We start from the raw sequence: 27,035 nt of genomic DNA on the forward strand, positions 1-27,035 counted from the left end.
TGCTGCCATTCGTGTAGCAGTTAGAAGTTAGTGGTTTTTGTTAATGTGCTAGTTATTAAAACTGAGTATGTGTGTACTTTACAGAACGGTCTTTCCAAATCATACAGTGAAGAGGGTGGAGGATTCCAGTAACAATGGGCAGGCACATATTCATGTAGTAGGAGTAAAAAGGAGGGCTATCCCACTTCCCATTCAGATGTACTATCAGCAGCAACCTGTTTCTACTCCCGTTGTTCGTGTTGATTCTGTTCCTGATGTATCTCCAAGTCCTTCACCCGCAGGTATTAATTTTTATTGTGTTTTAAATATTACCGATTTAATAAGAAGACTAAATGAAAGCTTATATACCTTTAAGATGTGTAACTTTTCCTTGTTTTTCCAGTAACATTTTATTTCTCGTTCTATTATTTTATCAGATTCATATGATGCAAACTTGTTAATTTCTTAAGACTGTTTTCTCTCACATTGAGTAAAATAATTTCTACATGCAGCTTTGCAGTCATTTCATTATGAATTTTGACTTTTCCCTATATTTTCAGGAATCCCTCACGGACCACAAACTGTAGGAAACCATTTTCAGAGGACTCCTGTTACCAACCAATCTTCAAGTTTGACTGCAACACAAATGTCTTTTCCAGTACAAGGTGTTCATACCGTGGCACAGACTGTTTCGAGAATTCCACCAAATCCTTCAGTTCATACCCACCAGCAGCAAAATGCTCCGGTGACTGTCATTCAGAATAAAGCTCCAATTCCTTGTGAAGTCGTTAAGGCTACAGTAATCCAGAATTCTATACCCCAGACAGCAGTTCCTGTTAGTATTGCTGTGGGAGGAGGAGCTGCTCAGAGTTCTGTGGTTCAGAATCATAGTACAGGGCCCCAACCTGTTACAGTTGTGAATTCCCAGACATTGCTTCACCATCCATCTGTAATTCCACAACAGTCTCCATTGCACACAGTGGTACCGGGACAGATACCTTCCGGCACTCCTGTTACGGTAATTCAACAAGGTGTCCCACAGAGTCATATATTTGGCAGAGTACAGAACATGCCAGCATGTACTTCTGCAGTTTCACAGGGTCAACAGTTAATCACCACATCACCCCAACCCGTGCAGACTTCGTCTCAGCAGACGTCAGCTGGCGGTCAGCCACAGGACACTGTTCTCATAGCACCCCCACAGTACGTAACGACTTCTGCGTCCAACATTGTCTCGGCAACTTCAGTACAGAATTTTCAGGTAGCTACAGGACAAATGGTTACCATTGCTGGTGTCCCGAGTCCACAGCCCTCAAGGGTAGGGTTTCAGAACATTGCACCCAAACCTCTCCCTTCTCAGCAAGTTTCATCAACGGTGGTCCAACAGCCTATTCAACAACCACAGCAGCCAACCCAACAAAGCGTAGTGATTGTAAGTCAGCCAGCTCAACAAGGTCAAACTTACGCACCAGCCATTCACCAAATTGTTCTTGCTAATCCAGCAGCTCTTCCGGCTGGTCAGGCAGTTCAGCTAGCTGGACAACCAAACATTACTCCATCTTCCTCACCATCACCTGTCCCAGCTACTAATAGCCAGGTCCCTTCTGCCGTGTCATCTTCTTCCACCCCTCAGTCACAGGGACCACCTCCTACTGTCAGTCAAATGCTATCTGTGAAAAGGCAGCAACAGCAGCAGCATTCACCAGCACCCCCACCACAACAGGTACAAGTACAAGTTCAGCAGCCACAACAAGTACAAATGCAGGTTCAACCACAGCAAACAAATGCAGGAGTTGGTCAGCCTGCTTCTGGTGAGTCGAGTCTGATAAAACAGTTGCTGCTTCCAAAGCGTGGTCCTTCAACTCCGGGTGGTAAGCTTATTCTCCCAGCTCCACAGATTCCTCCCCCTAATAATGCAAGAGCTCCTAGCCCTCAGGTGGTATACCAGGTGGCCAATAATCAAGCAGCAGGTTTTGGAGTGCAGGGGCAAACTCCAGCTCAGCAGCTATTGGTTGGGCAGCAAAATGTTCAGTTGGTCCAAAGTGCGATGCCACCCACAGGGGGAGTGCAAACCGTGCCCATCTCGAACTTACAAATATTGCCAGGTCCGCTGATCTCAAATAGCCCAGCAACCATTTTCCAAGGGACTTCTGGCAACCAGGTAACTATAACAGTTGTGCCAAATACAAGTTTTGCAACTGCAACTGTGAGTCAGGGAAATGCAACTCAGCTCATTGCTCCAGCAGGAATTACCATGAGCGGGACCCAGGCAGGAGTTGGACTTCAGGTGCAAACGCTTCCAGCCTCTCAAGCATCTCCAGCTGGACAATCATCTTGTACTACTGCTACTCCCCCATTCAAAGGTGATAAAATAATTTGCCAAAAGGAAGAGGAAGCAAAAGAAGCAACAGGTTTACACGTTCATGAACGTAAAATTGAAGTCATGGAGAACCCATCCTGCAGACGAGGAACCACGAACACCAGCAATGGGGATACGAAGGAAAATGAAATGCAGGTGGGAAGTCTTTTAAATGGGAGAAAGTACAGTGACTCAAGTCTACCTCCTTCAAACTCAGGGAAAATTCAAAGTGAGGCTAATCAGTGCTCACTAATCAGTAATGGGCCATCATTAGAATTAGGTGAGAATGGAGCATCTGGAAAACAGAACTCAGAACAAATGGACATGCAGGATATTAAAAGTGATTTGAAAAAACCTCTAGTTAATGGAATCTGTGATTTTGATAAAGGAGATGGTTCTCATTTAAGCAAAAACATTCCAAATCACAAAACTTCCAATCATGTAGGAAATGGTGAGATATCTCCAGTGGAACCACAAGGGACTTTCGATGCCACTCAGCAAGATACTGCCAAAGGTGATCAACTAGAAAGAATTTCTAATGGACCTGTATTAACTTTGGGTGGTTCGCCATCTGTGAGCAGTATACAGGAGGCTTCAAATGTGGCAACACAGCAATTTAGTGGTACTGATTTGCCTAATGGACCTCTAGCTTCAAGTTTGAATTCAGATGTGCCTCAGCAACGCCCAAGTGTAGTTGTCTCACCACATTCTACAACCTCTGTTATACAGGGGCATCAAATCATAGCTGTTCCCCACTCAGGATCAAGAGTGTCCCATTTTCCTGCCCTGTCATCTGACGTTCGGTCTACAAATGGCACAGCAGAATGCAAAACTGTGAAGAGGCCAGCAGAGGATAATGATAGGGAAACAGTCACAGGAATTCCAAATAAAGTGGGAGTTAGAATTGTTACAATCAGTGACCCCAACAATGCTGGCTGCAGTGCAACAATGGTTGCCGTGCCAGCAGGAGCAGATCCAAGCACTGTAGCTAAAGTAGCAATAGAAAGTGCTGTTCAGCAAAAGCAGCAGCACCCATCAACCTACGTACAGAATGTGGTCCCACAGGTGAGTCATTCTCGTATCACATTTCTCTTACAGAAATCCTGATGTGTTAATATGATTTGAGGGGGAAATGCACTGTTTTTCCATGTTTTACCTTGAAAAGTTAATTGGGTCGGCTCATCAATGTACTTAAGCTGTTGTGCTCTTTTATTTTTCTCTGTTTTTTATAATATTAAACAGTTTTCAGTTGTTAACTTTAGCACATGGTTTAAAGCATCTTTCTATTTTGTTATAGACCCAAATTAGTAATTTTGTAGAGCCAAGCAAGAGAAGCACTTCTAATCTAACGTCTTTGGGGGAATTTTTAAAACGTAACTTAGTCTCCTATGTTAGGGGGGTGCGGGGTTGCTAAGGGTTCTCCAAAAAGGGATTTCTGTATTTGATTTTGACACGAGTGTATTTTTGTGCCTTCTTTCACAGTACTTCTGTAAAAAAGATGAATTCCATAAGAATTTTATCAAGTGTGTTCTTATTATATCTATGTATTGAATTAGTTGCCTTTATTCTTTAAAAAGGTTTATTTCTTATAATTTCAATTTGTTTCAGCTATTCCAGTATTTTAAATTTTGTGTCTCTTATTCCTTTGCTCTACTGTCATGTTTCTGCTATTCCCTTTTTAATATATACTATCCTGTCTCTGCATGCCTTAGTGAATAAAAGTGTTTTCTTGAATCAGTGCTACTGAATTGAGGGTCCAATCAGCCTGTAAAGATTTTAAGGACAATCTTGTATGCTATTTCCTGGATTACTACTTCTTCATTCTCTCTTTCCTAATTACTACATAGCCAGAACCTTCTGTGACTGTTGCCAACTGTTCTAGCATTCTTCTGGCTTGGGTTTCTTCTCTGTGCTTATGATGATAACAGCAGATTGTTGGTATTGGTACCAAATCTAGATGGCAAAGCAGGGGTGGTGGTGGGGGAGCAAAATGGAAGATGAAAAAACGAAGAATCCCTTGCTTCAGAGCATGTCATTCACTAATATGCGTCTTTCTTCATGTGAATGGATAAAGCTGCTCTGGGGGCAGAATGAGGTTTTTAATTCATATGTTAGTATTGCTTAGATCTATTTCAAGCTACCTAAATAGGTTGAGTATTCTTTAGTGGATATTATTTACATGGCAATAATTAATAAGGAGTTTTGGTGGAAAATACTAAATCATTTTTACTCAAACTTTTACAAGTTGAGTTTTTCATTTATTAAGCACACTAAAAAAGTTTTTTTTAGTAATGAAATGTTTAACATATAGTAAGCATTCAACACATTGTTTTAATTTTATATTTAATAATTTCCCAATTCATCTTGATTATGTGTTTGACCTTTTTTCCTTTTAGATTCCTTTATAATCCCAAAGAGTTATAGTAGACCAAGCCAAATTAGAGAAAACCTCTATTACTATGGAATTGTTTCATCCACCCTCATTTTTTGTGTCAACCTTCCAGTGTGGTTATATTCAATAATGATACCTAAATAACATAAAACGAACAACAATACTGGCTAAGACTAGGACCTGTGTTGGGATTGCACTAAAGCATTTTGTTATTTGATCCTCAAAGAAAGTCTATTAGGTAAAAATTTTAATTTCATTTTAAAGATGAGGCCCTCCAATGCTAAATAACTCGCCCACGGTTACCAGCTAATATGAGGTAGTACTAGGACTGAAACCTGGGTGTGTGTCTGAAATCAAAACTCATGCTATTAACCCATTTCTCCACTATTCTAAAAGATTTCTTTGTAAAGTCCTAGATACCCCTTTTATATGTAACATATTGATTATTTTAACTACTAGGTTATAGGATGTGAGTACCACCGAATGATAATTTTAGGATATTAATGCTAGAATTTAACATATTGGACATGCATACATCTAACTCAAGCCATAAAATTAATATATTTTATTCCTAATCTGAAAAATGTGTATAAACCTTTTATGTATTCTCTCCAGGAATGTAGTTTATTTAAAATAGCTACGGTCTAAAGTTGGTATTTGGTTGGCATGTAGAAATTTATAACTTTGCAAGGAAAAAGAGACATAACATACATGGTGTCTGTGAGAATGAGAAAAAAACAGGATGTGTATGTATAACTCTTAGCACAGTGCCTGCTACACGGTCTGGCACTCAGTAATGGTGCAGGTATATTTTATCTTTATATATAAGATAAGGTACCTATAAAGGCTAAAAAATTATCAACTGTTCAAGATGGAATCATAAGTTTCCTTTGAAGGGAGGCTGTTGGGCCTTCTCAAGAGCCTGCTAATAAAAGCCCATTTCCATTGTTGCCCAGGGTCTTTAAATTTCTTTATATACTCTCAAAGTTGCATTTTAGGCCTTGGTTTAACACCATTTTATTCACTATTTGAATTGGTACTTTAAAGGGGTAAATGAAATAGAGGAATTTAAATGTGATTTTTTTTTTTTAGCCATACCTTGTTATTTCCACCATTTTAAGGGGTCTGGGGATGTTAAGGAGGCACCTTTACCCCAAGAAGGGACTTCCAGACTTTTGCAGAATGCTCAGAGCTGGAAAGACTGCAGGGAAACGTCCCTGCTGAGAATGGCCAATGGGTAATCCTTCCTAATACCATTGTTACTTAATTTTTCTTTGCTCAGTTTTGTTCCTTCTCACTCCCATTAATCAGCTGTATTAATTTCATTACAGAAAAAAAGCTAGCAACAAATAAAGGAGAAAGATATGTGAAAGTAATATAGCCATAGATTTTGTTTTTAAGTAGTATTTAACTGGGTAGGTTATATAAATACAAAATAAATTGTACTTCAAGGCACATTTCTTTATTTGTAACTATTTTTTTTCAATCTGTTACATTTGCAAGTTAGAGTGCAATATGGGTACCGTTTCTGAAAGTCATACTCTCTTCCACTATTCATGAATTTGTATCTGCTGGAGGCATAGTATTAGATTGGCATGTAAAATAATAAAAATGAAAGAAAATTAGTTATAAATACTTACCTAAAGACTTGTCTTTTTCAGGAGCATGTAAAACACATGTTGAGTATATCTGTATCTGTTCATCCCATGATCTGATGCCATACCTAATTCTTGTATATAAAGATAGTTTACTTAAGGATGTACTTATTTAAGGCATTTTATAGATGCTGCTCCTCAGTTTCCTGTCCTTCATACATGAATCCTTTCTGACATAGTGCCAACACTGAATATGGGTATCTTCCTCGTCCCTTTCTTTCTTTGATAAAGCGTTTGAAAAGTTACTCAACCCATCAGAAAGCATACCTGCAGCCTCAAGGGGGCAGTGTTTAGTCATAGCCATAGAAAATCATTTTAGCAAGAGTCACAAGAATGTCATTTTAATGTGTTTTTTTTTTTAAAGAGTATTACTGCTTAGATTAGTAGACTAGTAGTACACTGTAATAACTAAAGTCATTACCACTAAACGTATTTTTTTGTTTACATTTCAATGTGTTCTTATAAGACAGGCTTGGTATGTATATATTATCTAGTTATACTTAATAAGAGGAAAAAAACTGGATAGTTTAGGAAAATAAGAGAATATTAGAGCAGAAAGAGCCTTAGATATTATCTTGTCCATAACCCTCATTTTTAAGAGTTGAATGAACTCTCCCACGCTCACAGAGACCTCTTTTCCAGTGATTTCTGTTATTGTCTTAATTCTGTTCTCTAAAGATCTGTACTACATTTAGACTAAATGTAATCTCTTTTATATCACATTTAGAGTAAATCTAATTCTTTTTCCTTACAAGCATTTAAAAGTATCTCTCCTTACTCACCTCTTCTTTAGAGTGTATTTTCCTATTCATTTCAATTAGACCTTAGGTGTTATAGTGTCTGGTTTATTCATCATCCTGTTTACCTCAACCGGTTCCACTTTCTAAGTGGCTTTCAAAATGTGTAGCTAGAATTGAACACAGTATTTCATTACTACTTAGTAAATAATTTATTTTGAGAAAAATAAATTATGACTTTGTAGTTTTTCTAACACAGTTTGAATGTTTAAATTTTAGTCTTATTCTAAGGTTTTTTAAAAGCTTAATATTAATAAGAAAGTAAACATTTAACAACTTCAAATCCCGTCATATATCAGAAAGTATCATCAGTACAGTCTAGACTTTTCAGCCGTAGTTTATTCTTGAAAAGATGATAAAGGCAAGATTACAATTTCTTATTTTAACAAAAAGAAATATCTTTGCCAAAAATAAAACTGCTACATTAACATTTTTAGATAATTTTACATTACAGAAGGAATCAGAATTATTTCATATTCTTTGTGTAATTTTACTTTTCTGGTCACACACTACTGGAGAGGTACTATAATATGAAAAATTAGTTCTACCTCAATGGAGTAGAGCAATGGTAAAGAATATTGCTGAAGAGTGATCATTCCAAAAACATGATTTTGAGACCTACTTTTACATTCACATTTGAGTTAGGGTTATGGTTAATGATCGGGCCCTTTTACATCCTAAAAGAAATATATTTTGCATCTTATGTAAAAGACCTAGTTCTTAAAACGTAATTAAGTAGTACTTGGAAAAACATATAAACAACCTATTTAAATATTAGTTTTGTTGAAAGAAATGTGTAATTTTTTATTATAGGAGGAAACCTAAAAACACTCCTTTAGTCAAAGAAAATATGAGTCTTGGAATTTCTCATTTGGTACCTTTTATAAGTACTGTACTTCTTTTTGTTTCGTTGATATATTTATCTCTCTTTATTTTTTTTTGTTGTTTCTTGTTTTTTACTGTGAAAATTTTTAAACATACAGAAAAGTAGAGCCAATAAGCCTCCATGTATCCTTCACCCAGCTTTAGATATTGTCACCATTTTGCCTTTCTAGTTTCATCTCTTCCCCACCACCATTTTTTTCCCTGAAGTAAAGTAAATCCCAAACATTATTTCATTTCACCAATGAATACTTTAGTATATATTTATAAATACTTTTAAATATATATATATATTTCCATATATCCATATATATTCCATATATATCCATACATTATATGGATAATAGTAGTTTAATATTATATGACACCCAGTTCATGCTCAGTGTTCCCTAGTTGTCTTTAAAAATGTGTTTCTTAAACATTTTGTTTGAATTAGGATCTACAAGTTTTCTGCACATTGCATTTGGTTAATATGTCTTTTATTCCTTCTTAATTTAACAGCTTGGATTAACTGCAGTTATCCTTGCCACATCCCTCATTAATCATTAACAATTGGAGCTAAAATACCCTATGATTCCCTGTTATTTAACTTTTCTGTATGAGACCAGTAAGAGTTCTACATTGAAGAAGAAAAAGTAGGATAAAGCTTTGTTAGCACTTATAAAAACAAAAATAAGCTTAATTTACAAATATATGACAGGAGAGTCAATAAAATACCAAATGTAAATGGTAATAGTGTAGGGGACCAGAAAGTTCATTATGAAGGAATTTGGTAGCTCTGACAAATTTACCCTTTAGTTAAAATTCTGGGATTATATTTGTGTCAGTATTTGTATTTGGCTCAAACTGATCCTTTTGGCTACTCCTATTTATTAGAGTTTCCTGGAATTTTTTATGCAGTATTTTCATTTCAAGGAAATAGTTTGACTAATTTTTTGCTGTTGTTGTTGTAAATAGATTGATTCTAATGTTATCTTCCCTTCCTTTCTCTCTGATCCTCCTCTCTCCCCACCCCCACCCCCAAAACCCCCAGTTCTGCTTTCTTACTCTTAGTTTATATGGCTTTAAGAATCCACAGGTGAATGATTGTCAATCCATGTTCCCAGCTTTAACTTCTGTTGATAGATAATTGCACTTATTGATCTGTCCCTGTCTCCAAAGTGAACTCATCATCTTTCCTCCAAAATATGGTTTCCCTCTGGACTTTTCTATTAGCATAAATAATAATTGTAACAATTGGCATTTACTGAGAATCAGAGCCAGGCTCTTCACGTATCGTTTCTCTCGTCTTCCCACCATCCCAAAAGTTAGATTTTATTATTTACACTTTATAGATGAGGGAATTAAGGATCAGAGAGGTTAAGTAGTTTGCCCAGGGTCACATAGCTAGTTGAAAGGTAGATTGAAATTCTGAGTCCTGATCTGTCAAGCTGGAAAGTCCACATCCTACCCATGATACCTGTACTGCCCTAAAATGCATGTTTTTCATGCATGTATATGTTTTCTCACTAACAACATGATAAAATAGTAAGAGTGGGACCCTATTAGAGAAATAACTTCAATCACATCCCAAAGTAGATTTTTTTTTTTTTCTTAGAACTTGGAACTCAAAAGTTCTTATGACTTCACATTTCTAAGAACCTTTTCTTTTGGCATTTTATTCTCTTCATTTATTCATTTTTATGCTGTGGCCTTATGTGTTGTGTTTTGTCTATTTTTAAAAAATTATTATGACTTTCAGTAAGAGGTTTTCAGCAATTTTTAACTTAATTTTGCTCCACTATTTCCAATATTACCTTATAAATAAACAAATATATTTAATATTTTCCCAAAGTTTAAATGTATTGCCTTTAAACAATGTTTTGAAAATGATGTGCTACCATTTCTGTGAGAAATTTAGTATTTTTTCCTTTGTGGTATGTATGTTATGAGTGAAATCTGAATTAAACTTCAAAGAAAATATATTGCCTCAAATTGTTTTAAGCTACATTATAATTATTATGTGTTTTTCAGAGAGAAAGGATGGGATATAGAAGAGAAAAAAATGTAGCTTATATTAAAAAGACTTATGCATACAATTAGAATCCTTGTATTATCCATCAAAACTTATAACCGAGCAACTTTAAAGACTAAAGTTGTGAGTTAAAATAGCTTTTGCTGCAAAGTAATATTTACAACATTTTACTTATATGGTTATATCATTTTTAACATCTGAAATTCCCTTTGCTTTTTACTATATATTGTTTTATATTCATTAAAATCTTAAAGGAAATATTATACAAAGAAGAGATAATTTGCAGTTGATTTTTTTGTGAAGAATATATGTAAGTAAATCAAATGGGTGAATTTATAATAAATTTCTCTTTTTAATCTATAATTGTGTTTCTACCCAATTTTATTAATTTAAAAAATCTTAATTCTAAATAATGTATATTCTGTGATAGTAACAACAATGCAGTCTTGCTCTAATTCATATGAAATGAATTTGACTTCCTAAACATATTTCTAAAATTAGTTATCTCTTAAAAGAGTTTCTAAAAGGTAATCATTAAAATTATAAATATAAATTTTATATGTTGGAAGTGCATAACTATCAATGTAATCAAATTCATAAGCCTATGCTATAAGATATGAATGTTTTTCAGTGTCATTTCACAAACTGTGTGGTTGTGCTTTTTCACAGAACACTCCTATGACACCTTCACCAGCTGTTCAAGTACAGAGCCAGCCTAACAGTTCTCAGCCTTCTCCATTCAGTGCATCTAGTCAACATGGAGATCCAGTGAGAAAACCTGGGCACAACTTCATGTGTCTGTGGCAATCTTGTAAAAAGTAAATGGCAGTTCTATTTGATATATGTAAATGCTCTTTATTCTGGAATGCCTTTGTATTTAAATTCCTGTCATCTCTAGTTTCATGAGAATTTTCTTTTGAAACCACTAACTTTTCAGCAAAAATATTTTATGTTAGAAGTGATATTTATGTAGATCCAGTGGTACCTAAGCCAAGAAATTTATATAAATGGTGGAAAGAGCTTCATTGCCTTATGGTAGTTATTAGAGAATATTTCAGTATTAGTTTTTAACAAAAGAAAATCAGCTAAGAATTTGATTTTATATTTGCCTATGAAAAGAGATAGGTTTTTTAAAGTGACTTGTAGTGGTAGTCATAGAATTCCTATATAACAGAAACTTAAAGATAATCTCTTATTGAAGAATGATTTGTCTTAAATTTGAGTTTAAGATGGACACCCCATGAAAATTTTAAAAACCATATTATCTCACAGTTTAATAACTAAGATGAACAATAAGTGGAATTGAATTTCTTAAACAAGGCTTTCTTAGACTTAAAGGAAAACTTGTGAATAATATTGAACTTGAGAATAATATTGTTTAAACTAAAACCTCAGTTCCTGTAACAGTACTCAGCTAAGAACCTTTGCCTTGTCACTTTTTTAGAGCTCTAGGACTAAGGCACTTGTCTTAATAGACATAATATCCTTCATTTTTTTAGATATCAAAGATGCCATTTTACTTTTCCTAACTATAGCAGAAATTGCCTCATCCTTTTGAAAATTGTATTTGCTATTCATAATTTTTATGATGTAGACAGATTTCATATATAGATTTGTTGTAGGATTGTGGCTGTCCTTTGTTGTAGGATTGTGGCTGTAGGATTGTGTAGCCTAGGGATTATTAATAGTATGCAAATTTCTTTGGACAGTGTTTATCAAACTTTAAATCTCAACCCAGCAGCGGGGTCATGAAATCATTTTGGCAAGTCTACCAGGAGGGTTTTGCTTGTTTTTCTTTTCAGTAAAAAAGTGAATAAAATATATCAGATTCCATTATGTTGGTAAGGGTAAGTATTGTTTTCAGTTATATGTGTATATAAGTATGCATATCTAGGTCATAGTGTAAAAATCTGTCAAAAAACTTGTTTAAAATTAGTGCTTTAGGTTCTATTTCTTTCATTTATTTAATTTGACCATTTTTTTTAAGTTTATGTTGTAAGTTAATTTGAAACTTTTTTCACTGATGTCAAATTCTATTCTTTACTTTTTTTTTTTAGATTTTGTTTTTTGTTTTTCCATTGCAAAATAGTAGCTGATGGAGTAGGTAGTCAGTTAATGCTGTTAGTTGACTAAAAAGTTTCAGAATAGCTTCTTTAGATGAAGTGTTAGAGTATTTCAAGAAAAAAAAAAAATTGCTGGAAGTGTTAATGAACCTAAATGCACAGCAGTTTCCCATCTTGCTAGTAGAATTAGTGTTACAAAACTTGATGATCTACCTCTTCTTTTTAAGTCTTTTCTGGAAAAGACTCAACAAGACTTCTTAGACCTTATCAATTTTTAAAGTCTTTCTAGATACTGCGTTTGGTAAATAAGTTCAGTTTGATTCTGCAGATGCTTACTGAGCACCCTTTTAGAAGGGTTCATGTGCTAGGAGGTAGAGATAAAAGATCACTCTGAGCTTTTAGGGAAGCAGATCCAAAAAACAAATAAATTACAGTTTAAATAAGTACTGTACAAAGATAGTCTTACAACGTTACTGGCAGCATAATGGACAGTTAATATAATGCCAGGGTGGTTAGAGAAGTTTTGCTATAGACATTTCTTTTGAGTTGGTTGTTAAAGAATGAGTAGGAATTTGTCTTGCAAAAATAATTCCAGTCAGCATAGCAAGTGCAGGGAATTATAGAAGGAGCTAGTTATGCCCAGGGAACTATGAGAAGCTTAGGATACCAAGAGCATAAGGATGTGAGGAGAGTAAAGGCTTTTATTACAGTTGACCCTTCATATCTGCATCTGAGAGTTCCACCAAACATGAATCAAAAATACTCCCCCCAAAATTCCAGAAAATTTGAAAAAGCAAAACTTGAATTTGCCGTGTGCTGACAGCTATTTACGTAGCATTTGCATTGTATTAGGTATTATAAGTAATCTGTAAATGATTTAAAGTATATGGGAGTATATGCTTAGGTTATATGCAAATACTTTGCCATTTTATATAAAGGACTTGAGCATCTGCAGATTTTGGTATGTAAGGGGGACCTGGAACCAATCCGCAATGGATACCAAGGGATAACTATTCATTTTTAGTTTCAATTCCAAGTGGAGTAATCCATGTCGTAGCTATTGTCCCTAGATAGCTATGCTCTGATTTCTTTAATATCTGATCAAAAATAGTAATGAAGAATCTTCCTTGTTGCAATCAGATTCAGAACTAAAATTATTTCCTTCACTGATATATTGTTGTGAAATGCGCCATTCACCCTTACATCACACGTATTAGTAATTTCTTTTTTAATCTGCAGGCATGTATCTCTAAAAATTGAGGACCCTACTCTTTAACCATAAGTTATACCCCTGCAGAAAAATAACATTAATTTCTTCAATATTATGAGTTCTTCAGATAGCCAGTCAGTGTTTACATTTCTCCGCTTGTCTTCTGTTTACTTAGAGTTTGAACTGGAATCCAAGATTCAAACATTGACTCTGGTTGAAGTCTTTTAAGTCTCTTTTAATCTGTAGATTACCCCTCCATCTCTCAGTTTTTTTCCTCGCAGTTTTTTGTTGATAAAAGCAGGTCATTTGTCCTGTAGAGCATCACAGTCTGATTTTGCTGCTATTGTGTAGCATGTTACTCTGACCTTGAATTTTCTGTAAGTTAGTAGTTAGGTCCAGATGTTTGATCAGATTCCAGTTTGATTTTTATGAAGAGTGTTTTAGAAATGGCATTGTGTACTTCCATCAGGCGATAGGTACTATCTTGTGTCTCTTTTTGTGATGTAAACAGCCATTGAAAATTATGGCCTAGATACATTATTTTATTGTTTATAAAATGTAAAACTTTCCTTTTTATCAACTCTGATTTCTCTAAAGAATAGTTTCTAGAGAAAAGGCTAGAGAGATTATTATTTCTCTTATTTACCAATTTTCAAAATAATGAGTTGTTTACTAACACTGCAGAAAGCTGACTATGAGGTTAGGTTTTCTATTTTTTAATTTGCTTTTGATTTTAGTATCATTGGGAACGAACTTATAAACATAAACATATTTGAGGTATTTCAGTGCATTGCAGTTATTATATCCTTCTTAGTGTTCAACTTGTCCCATCTTTGGCCAGTGAAGGCCTCTTCAAGCTGGTTATGATCTTAATATGTCTTTGATAGCTTCCTTGCTCTCTGTTAGATGGAATGTTCCAGACTTAACTTGTATATCTCCTGCCCCATATGGGGAATCAACTGTTTCTCCAAGGACGTCTGGTGTCTTTTAATGGGAAATGATATTTAGTCTAGGCTTCAGGGAGTACCCATTGCTTTTACGTTGGTTATTGCTTCTAGGACTTTTCAGTGGACAGACTAGAAAAACTAATGGTTTTTATTTCATGTTTAGAAAGACCTTCTCAATGCTTAGATCATAAAATACACATTTTGTTGCCTTCTGCACTGTAATATTTTTTTGATCCATCTGTAATTTAGTTTCATGTATAAAGTGAACTGTGAATCTAACTATTGTTTTCCAAATGACTAACATATTGATGAGTGCATTTTTTCTTTAGGCATTCGAATGGCTACCCTCAATATGTACTAAATTTCTGTATGCTTTTTCTGTTTCTGAATCACTTGTTATCCGAGTGGTCTCTGTCCTTATCATACTGTCACTTTCAGTTTTGATGTTGGATGGCAAGTTCCACCTCCTAATTTTCTTTTTCAGTGTTTCTCATTATTGTTTCAAGCACTTACCTTGCACCAGGCACTGTGTTAGGTTTTGAAATTAGAGTGATGTATAAATCAGACTTGATACCTGCACAGATATTTATCCTTTCAAATGAACTTTAGAATGTTTCCAGAGATTCCCCCGGGAAAGCATGTTGGGATTTTCATTTTAATTCCTTTTAGTGAATAGGTATTTTTGTTTGTTTTTAGGTAGTGACTATTTTTCCAGTATTGATTTTTTCCTTATAAGAAAACAGTATCATCCCATGGTATTATAGTCTTTTTCACCCCAGTAGAGCTTTAACATTTTCTTCACATAAATCCTGCAACTTTATTAAGTTTATTGCTAGTTATAGTTCTTTTTTCTTGTTAACCATAAATGATCTTAACTTCTACTGTATTTTTAACTGGTGGTTGTTTTCTGTATTTATGCCTCTTAGTTTGTCCTCTCATCCAATTATAATATCTAATGTTTCCAGAACAGTTATATAATAGTAGAGTGGTAAAATTTATCTTCTTTCTTTTTTGTTTTTAATCCCTGTCCTAAAAATGTTGTGAGGGTGTAGCCCCATTGCATGTACACTTGTTTATAATGTCACAATGTATTGTTATACTAATTTGACATATGCATCATAAAACATGCACAAACCAGCAAATAAAAGAGTATCATTTAGGGCTTCCCTGGTGGCATAGTGGTTGAGAGCCCGCCTGCCAACGCAGGGGACACGGGCTCGTGCCCCGGTCCGGGAAGATCCCACATGCCGCAGAGCGGGCTGGGTCCGTGAGCCATGGCCACTGAGCCTGCACATCTGGAGCCTGTGCTCCGCAACGGGAGAGGCCACAACAGTGAGAGGCCCGCGTACCGCAAAAAAAAAAAAAAAAAAAAAAAATCATTTAAAATGGCACAAACATTATAAATGACTTTAAAATGTATATTATTGTGTTTATAACATATTTGCTCTTACTAAAAACTCATCATTATTAGTCACACTTTAAATAAGAGCAATGTAATTGAATAGGCTTCATTTTTTTTTTAATCTTAGTTCAATACAATGTGATGAAGCAGTACTAGGTTCAGTTTATTTTGAGATTTAATTTTAATGACTGTCAGAGTAAAGAAAGATTAAAAAATACTTAGACCTAGATGGAAGAAATACTCTTGAAATCATGAAATTCATCTTTTTAATTTCATGCATAATTATGCTAATGTTTCATTGCTATTGAAATGGAGCTGTTAAACAGCCTGTTGTACTTGCAAACTAATTGAATGATACTGCATTTTATTTATTTATTTATTTATTTTAATTGAAAAATAGTTCATTTACAATGTTGTGTTTGTTTCTGGTATACAGCAAAGTGATTCAATTATATATATGTTTTTTTCAGATTTTTTTCCATTACTGGTTATTACAAGATACTGAACATAGTTCCCTGTGCTATAAAGTAGGACCTTGTTATTTATCTATTTTATTTAATGTAGTGTTTATCTGTTAATCCCAAGCTCCTAATTTATCCCTCACTACCCCACTTTGGTAACTGTAAATTTGTTTTCTGTGTCTGTTGAATCTGTTTCTGTTTTGTAAATAAGTTCATTAGTATAATTTGTTTAGATTCCACATATAGGTGATATCGTATGATAGTTGTCTTTCTCTGTCTGACTTACTTCACTTAGTATGCTAATCTTTAGGTCCATCCATGTTGCTACAAATGGCATTACTTCATTCATTTTTGCCTGAGTAATATTCCATTGTATGTATGTGTGTGTGTGTGTGTATATATATATATATATATATAAATATGTAAATAAATAAATAAATATATATATACCACATCTTATTTATCCATTCATCTGTCAATGGACATTTAGGTTGTTTCCATGTTTTGGCTATTGTGAATAGTTCTGCTATGAACATTGAAGTGCATGTATCTTTTCAAATTAGAGTTCTCTCCAAATATATGCCAGGGAGTGGGATTGCAGGGTCTTATGGTAACTCTATGTTTAGTTTTTAGTTTTTTAAGGAAGCTCCGTACTGTTCTCCATAGTGGCTACACCAATTTACATTCCAACCAACAGTTAGGGGTGTTCCTTTTTCTCCACACCCTCTCAAGCATTTGTTATTTGTAGACTTTTTGATGATGACCATTCTGACTGGTATGAGGTGATACCTCATTGTAGTTTTGGCTTCCATTTCTCTAATAATTAGTGATATTGAGCATCCTTTCATGTGCCTATTAGTCAACTGTATTTCTTCTTCAGAGAAATGTCTATATATGTCTTCTGCCCATTTTTTTTACATCTTTATTGGAGTATAATTGCTTTACAATGGTGTGTTATTTTCTGCTTCATAACACAGTGAATCAGTTATACATATACATATGTTCCCATATCTCTTCCCTCTTGCGTCTCCCTCCCTCCCACCCTCCCTATCCCAACCCTCCAGGCGGTCACAAAGCACCGAGCTGATCTCCCTGTGCTATGTGACTGCTTCCCACTAGCTATCTACCTTACGTTTGGTAGTGTATATATGTTCATGCCACTCTCTCGCTTTGTCACAGCTTACCCTTCCCCCGCCCCATATCCTCAAGTCGATTCTCTAGTAGGTCTGTGTCTTTATTCCTGTCTTACCCCTAGGTTCTTCATGACATTTTTTTCCCCTTAAATTCCATATATATGTGTTAGCATACGGTATTTGTCTTTCTCTTTCTGACTTACTTCACTCTGTATGACAGCCTCTAGGTCTATCCACCTCATTACAAATAGCTCAATTTCGTTTCTTTTTATGGCTCAGTAATATTCCATTGTATATATGTGCCACATCTTCTTTATCCATTCATTTGTTTATGGACACTTAGGTTGTTTCCATGTCCTGGCTATTGTAAATAGAGCTGCAATGAACATTTTGGTACATGACTCTTTTTGAATTATGGTTCTCTCAGGGTATATGCCCAGTAGTGGGATTGCTGGGTCATATGGTAGTTCTGTTTGTAGTTTTTTAAGGAACCTCCATACTATTCTCCATAGTGGCTGTATAAATTCACATTCCCACCAGCAGTGCACAAGTGTTCCCTTTTCTCCACACCCTCTCCAGCATTTATTGTTTCTAGATTGTTTGATAATGGCCATTCTGACTGGTGTGAGATGATATCTCATTGTAGTTTTGATTTGCATTTCTCTGATGATTAATGATGTTGAGCATTCTTTCATGTGTTTGTTGGCAATCTGTATATCTTCTTTGGAGAAATGTCTATTTAGGTCTTCTGCCCATTTTTGGATTGGGTTGTTTGCTTTTTTGTTATTGAGCTGCATGAACTGCTTATAAATTTTGGAGAATAATCCTTTGTCAGTTGCTTCATTTGCAAATATTTTCTCCCATTCTGAGGGTTGTCTTTTGGTCTTGTTTATGGTTTCCTTTGCTGTGCAAAAGCTTTGAAGTTTCATTAGGTCCCATTTGTTTATTGTTGTTTTTATTTCCATTTCTCCAGGAAGTGGGTCAAAAAAGATCTTGCTGTGATTTATGTCATAGAGTGTTTTGCCTATGTTTTTCTCTAAGATTTTAATAGTTTCTGGCCTTACATTTAGGTCTTTAATCCATTTTGAGCTAATTTTTGTGTATGGTGTTAGGGAGTGATCTAATCTCATACTTTTACATGTAGCTGTCCAGTTTTCCCAGCACCACTTATTGAAGAGGCTGTCCTTTCTCCACTCTACATTCCTGCCTCCTTTATCAAACATAAGGTGACCATATGTGCGTGGGTTTATCTCTGGGCTTTCTATCCTGTTCCATTGATCTATATTTCTGTTTTTGTGCTGGTACCATACTGTCTTGATTACTGTAGCTTTGTAGTATAGTCTGAAGTCAGGGAGCCTGATTCCTCCAGCTCCGTTTTTTGTTCTCAAGATTGCTTTGGATATTTGGGGTCTTTTGTGTTTCCATACAAATTGTGAAATTTTTTGTTCTAGTTCTGTGAAAAATGCCAGTGGTAGTTTGATAGGGATTGCATTGAATCTGTAGATTGCTTTGGGTAGTACAGTCATTTTCACAATGTTGATTCTTCCAATCCAAGAACATGGTATATCTCTCCATCTATTTGTATCATCTTTAATTTCTTTCATCAGTGTCTTATAATTTTCTGCATACAGGTCTTTTGTCTCCTTGGGTAGGTTTATTCCTAGATATTTTATTCTTTTTGTTGCAATGGTAAATGGGAGTGTTTTCTTGATTTCACTTTCAGATTTTTCATTATTAGTGTATAGGAATGCCAGAGATTTCTGTGCATTAATTTTGTATCCTGCTACTTTACCAAATTCATTGATTAGCTTTAGCAGTTTTCTGGTAGCATCTTTAGGATTCTTTATGTATAGTATCTTGTCATCTGCAAACAGTGACAGCTTTACTTCTTCTTTTCCGATTTGAATTCCTTTTATTTCCTTTTCTTCTCTGATTGCTGTGGCTAAAACTTCCAAAACTATGTTGAATAAGAGTGGTGAGAGTGGGCAACCTTGTCTCGTTCCTGATCTTAGTGGAAATGCTTTCAGTTTTTCACCATTGAGGACGATGTTGGCTGCAGGTTTATCATATATGGCCCTTATTATGTTGAGGAAAGTTCCCTCTAGGCCTACTTTCTGCAGGGTTTTTATCATAAATGGGTGTTGAATTTTGACAAAAGCTTTCTCTGCATCTATTGAGGTGATCATATGGTTTTTCTCCTTCAGTTTGTTAATATGGTGTATCACGTTGACTGATTTGCGTATATTGAAGAATCCTTGCATTCCTGGAATAAACCCCACTTGATCATGGTGTATGATCCTTTTAGTGTGCTGTTGGATTCTGTTTGCTAGTATTTTGTTGGGGATTTTTGCATCTGTGTTTATCAGTGATATTGGCCTGCAGTTTTCCTTTTTTGTTACATCCTTGTCTGGTTTTGGTATTAAGGTGATGGTGGCCTCGTAGAAGGAATTTGGGAGTGTTCCTCCCTCTGCTATATGTTGGAAGAGTGTGAGAAGCATAGGTGTTAGCTCTTCTCTAAATGTTTGATAGAATTCGCCTGTGAAGCCATCTGTTCCTGGGCTTTTGTTTGTTGGAAGATTTTTAATCACAGTTTCAATTTCAGTGCTTGTGATTGGTCTGTTCATATTTTCTATTTCTTCCTGATTCAGTCTTGGCAGGTTGTGCATTTCTAAGAATTTGTCCATTTCTTCCAGGTTGTCCTTTTTATTGGCATAGAGTTGCTTGTAGTAATCACTCATGATCTTTTGTATTTCTGCAGTGTCAGTTGTTACTTCTCCTTTTTCATTTCTAATTCTATTGATTTGAGTCTTCTCCCTTCTTTTCTTGATGAGTCTGGGTAATGGTTTATCTTCTCAAAGAACCAGCTTTTAGTGTTATTGATCTTTGCTATCGTTTCCTTCATTACTTTTTCATTTATTTCTGATCTGATTTTTATGATTTCTTCTGCTAACTTTGGGGTTTTTTTGTTCTTCTCTCTCTAATTGCTTTAGGTGCAAGGTTAGGTTGTTTATTCGAGATGTTTCCTGTTTCTTAAGGTAAGATTGTATTGCTATAAACTTACCTCTTAGAACTGCTTTTGCTGCATCCCATAGTTATTGGGTCGTCGTGTCTCCATTGTCATTTGTTTCTAGGTACTTTTTGATTTCCTCTTTGATTTCTTCAGTGATCACTTCATTATTAAGTAGTGTATTGTTTAGCCTCCATGTGTATGTATTTTTTACAGATCATTTCCTGTAATTCATATATAGTCTCGTAGCGTTGTGGTCGGAAAAGATACTTGATACAATTTCAATTTTCTTAAATTTACCAAGGCTTGATTTGTGACCCAAGATGTGATCTATCCTGGAGAATGTTCCATGAGCCCTTGAGAAAAATTTGTATTCCGTTGTTTTTGGTTGGAATGTCCTATGAAAATCAATTAAGTCCATCTTGTTTAATGTATCATTTAAAGCTTGTGTTTCCTTATTTATTTGCATTTTGGATGATCTGTCCATTGGTGAAAGTAGGGTGTTAAAGTCCCCTACTCTGATTGTGTTACTAACCCTTTTATGGCTGTTAGTATTTGCCTTATGTATTGAGGTGCTCCTATGTTGGGTGCATAAATATTTATAATTGTTATATCTTCTTCCTGGATCGATCCCTTGATCATTATGTAGTATCCTTCTTTGTCTCTTCTAATAGTCTTTATCTTAAAGTCTATTTTGTCTGATATGAGAATTGCTACTCCAGCTTTCTTTTGGTTTCCATTTGCATGGAATATCTTTTTCCATCCCCTTACTTTCAGTCTGTATGTGTCTCCAGGTCTGAAGTGGGTCTTTTGTAGACAGCATATAGATGGGTCTTGTTTTTGTATCCATTCAGCCAATCTGTGTCTTTTGGTGGGAGCATTTAGTCCATTTACATTTAAGGTAATTATCGATATGTATGTTCCTATTCCCATTTTCTTAATTGTTTTGGGTTCATTATTGTAGGTCTTTTCGTTCTCTTGTGTTTCTTGCCTAGAGAAGTTCCTTTAGTATTTGTTGTGAAGCTGGTTTGCTGGTGCTGAACTCTCTCAGCTTTTGTGTGTCGCTAAAGGTTTTAATTTCTCCATCAAATCTGAATGAGATCCTTGCTGGGTAGAGTAATTTTGGTTGCAGGTTTTTCTGCTTCATCACTTTAAATATGTCCTGCCAGTCCCTTCTGGCTTGCAGAGTTTCTGCTGAAAGATCAGCTGTTAACCTTATGGGGATTCCCTTGTGTGTTATTTGTTGTTTTTCCCTTGCTGCTTTTAATATGTTTTCTTTGTATTTAATTTTTGACAGTTTGATTAATATGTGTCTTGGCGTATTTCTCCTTGGATTTATCCTGTATGGGACTCTCTGTGCTTCCTGGAGTTGATTAACTAGTTCCTTTCCCATATTAGGGAAGTTTTCAACTATAATCTCTTCAAATATTTTCTCAGTCCCTTTCTTTTTCTCTTCTTCTCTGGAACCCCTATAATTCGAATGTTGGTGTATTTAATGTTGTCCCAGAGGTCTCTGAGACTGTCCTCAGTTCTTTTCATTCTTTTTTCTTTATTCTGCTCTGCAGTAGTTATTTCCACTATTTTATCTTCCAGGTCACTTATCCGTTCTTCTGCCTCAGTTATTCTGCTATTGATCCCATCTAGAGTATTTTTAATTTGATTTATTGTGTTATTCATCGTTGCTTGTTTCATCTTTAGTTCTTCTAGGTCCTTGTTAAATGTTTCTTGCATTTTGTCTATTGTATTTCCAAGATTTTGGATCATCTTTACTATCATTATTCTGAATTCTTTTTCAGGTAGACTGCCTATTTCCTCCTCATTTGTTAGGTCTGGTGGATTTTAATCTTGCTCCTTCATCTGCGGTGTGTTTTTCTGTCTTCTCATTTTGCTTATCTTACTGTATTTGGGGTCTCCTTTTTGCAGGCTGCAGGTTCGTAGTTCCCGTTGTTTTTGGTGTCTGTCCCCAGTGGCTAAGGTTGGTTCCGTGGGTTGTGTAGGCTTCCTGGTGGAGGGGACTAGTGCCTGTGTTCTGGTGGATGAGGCTGGATCTTGTCTTTCTGGTGGGCAAGTCCACGTCTGTTGGTGTATTTGGGTGTATCTGTGGACTTATTATGATTTTAGGCAGCCTCTCTGCTAATGGGTGGGGTTGTGTTTCTGTCTCGCTAGTTGTTTGGCATAGGGTGTCCAGCACTGTAGGTTGCTGGTCGTTGAGTGAAGCTGGGTGCTGGTGTTGAGATGGAGATCTCTGGGAGATTTTCGCCGTTTGATATTATGTGGAGCTGGGAGGTCTCTTGTGGACCAGTGTCCTGAAGTTGGCTCTCCCACCTCAGAGGCACAGCACAGACTTCTGGCTGCAGCACCAAGAGCCTTTCATCTACACGGCTCAGAATAAAAGGGAGAAAAAGTAGAAAGAAATAATTGGTAGAAGAAAGAAAGAAAGAGAGAGAGGGAGAGGGAGGGAGGGAGGGAGAGAGCGAGAGCGAGAGAGAGGGAGAGAGGAGAGAGAGAGAGAAAGAAAGAAACAAAGGAGGGAGGGAGGGAAGGAGGGAGGGAGAGAGGGAAGGAGGGAAAGAGAGAGGGAGAGAGGAAGGAGGAGGGAAGGAAGGAAGAAAAAAGAAGATAAAGTAAAATAAAATAAAATATAAAATAAACAGTTAAATAATAGAAGAGTGGTAATATTTATCTTATTTCTTCAAAAAAATTTAATAGACAATTTTTAGAGCAGTTTTAGATTTATAAAAATGTTGACCTAGTAATGCAGAGTTCTCATATACTCCCTCTTCCCTGTGCAGTTTCTCCTAATATTAACACTTGAATTCGTGTGGTACATATGTTATGATTGATGAGTAGTATTTATACATTATTATTAACTAAGTCCATAGTTTCCATTAGGATTCACTCTTTGTGTTATAACTTCTGTGGATTTTGACCATGCATGATATCATGCATCCACCATTATATTATCTTACAGAATACTATTACCACCCTGAAAATCTGCTATGCTTCACCTATTCATTTGTCCCTACTGCCTCCCTTCCTAAACCCTGCTAACCATTGATTTTTTCTTTCTTTTCTTTTCTTTTTTTTTTTTAACTATCTCTGTATAGTTTTTCCTTTTCCAGAGTGTCATATAGTTGGAATCATATAGTATGTAGCCTTTTCAGACTGGCTTCTTTCACTAAGCAATATGTGTTTAAGGTTCCTCCATGTCTTTTGTGGCTCGATAGCTTATTTTTATTGCTGAATAATCTTCCATTGTTTGGATGTACCAGTTTGCTTATCCATTCAACTATAGAAGGACATTTTGGTAGCTTTTGGTTTTGGACAATTATAAATAAAGCCACTATAAACATTTGTATGCAGGTTTTTGTGTGGACATACTTTTTCAACTAATTTGGGCAAATATTTAGGATTACAATTGCTTGATCATATGGTAAGCCTATGTTTAGCATTGTAAGGTACCGTCATACTGCTTTCCAAAGTGGCTCTGCCATTTTGCATTCCCACCAGCAATGAATGAGAGTTCCTCTTGCTCCACATCATCGTCAGCATTTGATATTGTCAGTTTTTTCAATTTTAGCCATTCTGTATCTCTGTTTTAATTTGTATTTCCTTAAGGACAAAAGATGTTGAGCATCTTTTCATATACTTATTTACCATCTGTATATCTTCTTTGGTGGGGTGCCTATTTAGATTTAATTCATTTTTTTTCGATTTTTTGTTTTTTTTTGTTTTATGGGTTTTTTTTTGGCTATTTTGGGTCTTCGTTTCTGGGTAAGGGCTTTCTCTAGTTGCGGCGAGCAGGGACCACACTTCATCACGGTGCGCGGGCCTCTCACTATCGCGGCCTCTCTTGTCGTGGAGCACAGGCTCCAGACTCACAGGCTCAGTAGTTGTGGCGCACGGGCCTAGTTGCTCCGTGGCATGTGGGATCTTCCCAGACCAGGGCTCGAACCTGTGTCCCCTGCATTGGCAGGCAGATTCTCAACCAGTGCGCCACCAGGGAAGCCCCTAATTCATTTTTTAATTGGGCTGTTCGCCAAGTTCCTAGTAAGCCATGGGTGTTAGATTTTGTCAAATGCTTTTTGTACATCTCTTGGTATAATCATATGATTTTTCTTCTTTAGGCTATTGATGTGATGGATTACATCAATTAATTTTTGAATATTGAACCAGCCTTCCATACCTGGAATAAATAAATAAAATAAATAAATTTTTTCCCAGCTTTGCTCAAGATATTTATTCAGTGCTCTCACAATTGGCCTCAGTGGCTCAGCAAAGGAGTAGAGCAGGATAGGGGGGCCCACAGTGAAAAAGTGCATCATTCTTCATTAGTATATAGTTCTTTTTATACATTGTTTGCTTTGATTTGTGAATGTTTTTCTTGATGATTTTTGCATCTATGTTCATGAGAGATACTAGTCTGTAGTTTTTCTGTCTTTGTGTGAGTTTAATACTAGGGTAATGCCTCATAGAATGAATTAGGAAGTATTCACTCTGCTTCCATTTTCTTGTAGGCATCATAGAGAATTGGTATCATTTCTACCTTAAATGTTTGGTAGAATTCAGCAGTGAAACCATCTTGGCCTAGTGTGTTTTTTTGTTTTTTGTTTTTTGTTTTTGGAAGGTTATTAATTATTGATTCAGTTTCTTTAATAATTACAGACTTATTCAGGTTATCTACTAATCCTTGTGTGAGTTTTGGCAGATTGTGTCTTTTATTGATCCACTTCATCTAAGTTACCAAATTTGTGGCATAAAGTTATTTATAATATTCCTTTATTATCCTTTTAATATCTGTGGGGTCAGTAGCTAGAGCTCCCCTCTTATTTCTGGTATTAGTAATTTGTGTTTTCTCTCATTTTTTCTTTTTTAAGCTGGCTAGAGGTTTATCTCTTCCAGCTTTTGGTTTTGATTTTCTCTCTTGATTCCCTGTTTTCATTTAATTGATTTCTGCTCTGATTTTCATTCTTTCTTTTCTTTTGCTTGCTATGAGTTTACACTGCTCTTCTTTCTCTAGTTTCCTAAGATGGAAGCTTAGATTATTGATTTTAGATAGTCTTTTCTAATACATACATTTAATGCTATAACTTCCCCTTTGTATACTGCATTAGGTATATCCCACAAACTTTGATAAGTTGTATTTTCATTTTCATTTAGTTAGAATATTTTAGAAGTTTGTTGTTTGATCTCCAAATATTTGGGGATATTTCAGCTATCTTTTTGTTAGAGATTTCTAGTTTAATTCCACTGTGATCTTAAAGCATACTTTTTACAGTTTCTATTTTAAATTTGTTCAGGTATGTTTTCTATCCCAGAATGTGGTCTATCTTGGTGAATGTTCATGTAAGCATGAAAAAAAATGTATTTTCTGCTATTGTTGGGTGAAGTATTATATAAATGTCAATTAGATCCAACTGATTGATGGTGCTGTTTAATTCAACTACATCCTTACTGATTTTCTGCCTGCTGGAACTGTCAATTACTGATAGAGGTGTGTGGAAGTCTCCAAGTATAACGATGGATTTGTCTATTTCTCCTTGCAATTCTATCAGATTTTGCCTCATGTTTTGATGCACCTTGTGTTAGGATTACATACCTTAAGAATTGTCTTTGTGAAGAATTGACCTCCTTACCGTTATGGAATAATGTCCCTCGTAATATCCTTGTTCTCAAGTCTGTTTTTTCTGAAATTAATGTAATTAATCCAGCTTTCTTTTGATTAGTGTTAGCATGGTACATATTTTTCCTTCCCTTTACTTTTAGTCTATCTCTGTCTTTTTATTTAACCACACATTGTTTTTTATTTACTCTGCCAGTCTTTGTCTTTTAATTAGTGTACTGAGACCAGTCATATTTAAAGTGATTATTGATGCAGTTGTATTAATGTCTCGTGTATTTGTAAATGTCTTCTATTTACTTCACTTGCTTTTGTTTCTTTCATCTGCCCATGTTATTCTGCTTTTTTGGTTTTAATTGAGTACTTTATATGGTTCCATTTTCTCCTCTCTCTTACCATACCAATTATACTTCTTTGAAAATTTTTTATGGTTGTCCTAGAGTTTGAAATATGTACTTACAGCTACTCTAAGTCCACTTTCAAACAATAATATATGGCTTCATGGATATTTTAGGTACCTTGTAACAGAGTATTCTTCTTTCCTCGTGTCTGTTATGCCATTGCTTTCATTCATTTTACTTATCCAAAAGCTATAATCACCAAATACATTGTTCCTAATATTATTATTATTATTTTATTATTTATTTTTTTTTGCGGTACACAGGCCTCTCACTGTTGTGGCCTCTCCCGTTGTGGAGCACAGGCTCCGGACGCGCAGGCTCAGCGGCCATGGCTCACGGGCCTAGCCGCTCCGCAGCATGTGGGATCTTCCTGGACCGGGGCACGAACCCCTGTCCCCTGCATTGGCAGGCGGACTCTCAACCACTGCGCCACCAGGGAAGCCCTGTTCCTATTATTTTGAACAAACATTCCTCTATTATAATCAGTTAAGAATAAGAAGTATAAAATATTTTACCTCCATTTGTTTCTTCTCTAACACCCTTCCTTTCTTTATATAGAGCTGAATTTTTGACCTCTACCACTTTCTTTGTCTCTAAAGAACTTCTTTTAACATTTCTTGTAGGCAGGTCTACTGTGCAAATGCACTCAGTTTTTGTTTGTTTGAGAAAGTATTTATTTCTCCTTCACTTTTGAAAGGCAGTTTGTGGGCACA

At 35.6% G+C, this 27,035-nt stretch overlaps 1 protein-coding gene across 1 annotated transcript in view; it reads left to right on the forward strand.

The window, feature by feature from the left end:
• Window positions 1–27,035, forward strand: part of ARID2 (AT-rich interaction domain 2) — a 171,979-nt gene that overhangs the window by 117,299 nt on the left and 27,645 nt on the right. The window contains exons 14-16 of the mRNA XM_082664949.1: window positions 85–281; window positions 540–3,403; window positions 10,748–10,896. Of these exons, the coding sequence (XP_082521075.1) occupies window positions 85–281; window positions 540–3,403; window positions 10,748–10,896 (3,210 nt within the window). The remainder of the gene's footprint in view (window positions 1–84; window positions 282–539; window positions 3,404–10,747; window positions 10,897–27,035) is intronic.

The sequence above is a fragment of the Grampus griseus genome (genome assembly GCF_964374135.1).
Source record: "Grampus griseus genome assembly, chromosome: 11".
Taxonomy (NCBI): domain Eukaryota; kingdom Metazoa; phylum Chordata; class Mammalia; order Artiodactyla; family Delphinidae; genus Grampus; species Grampus griseus.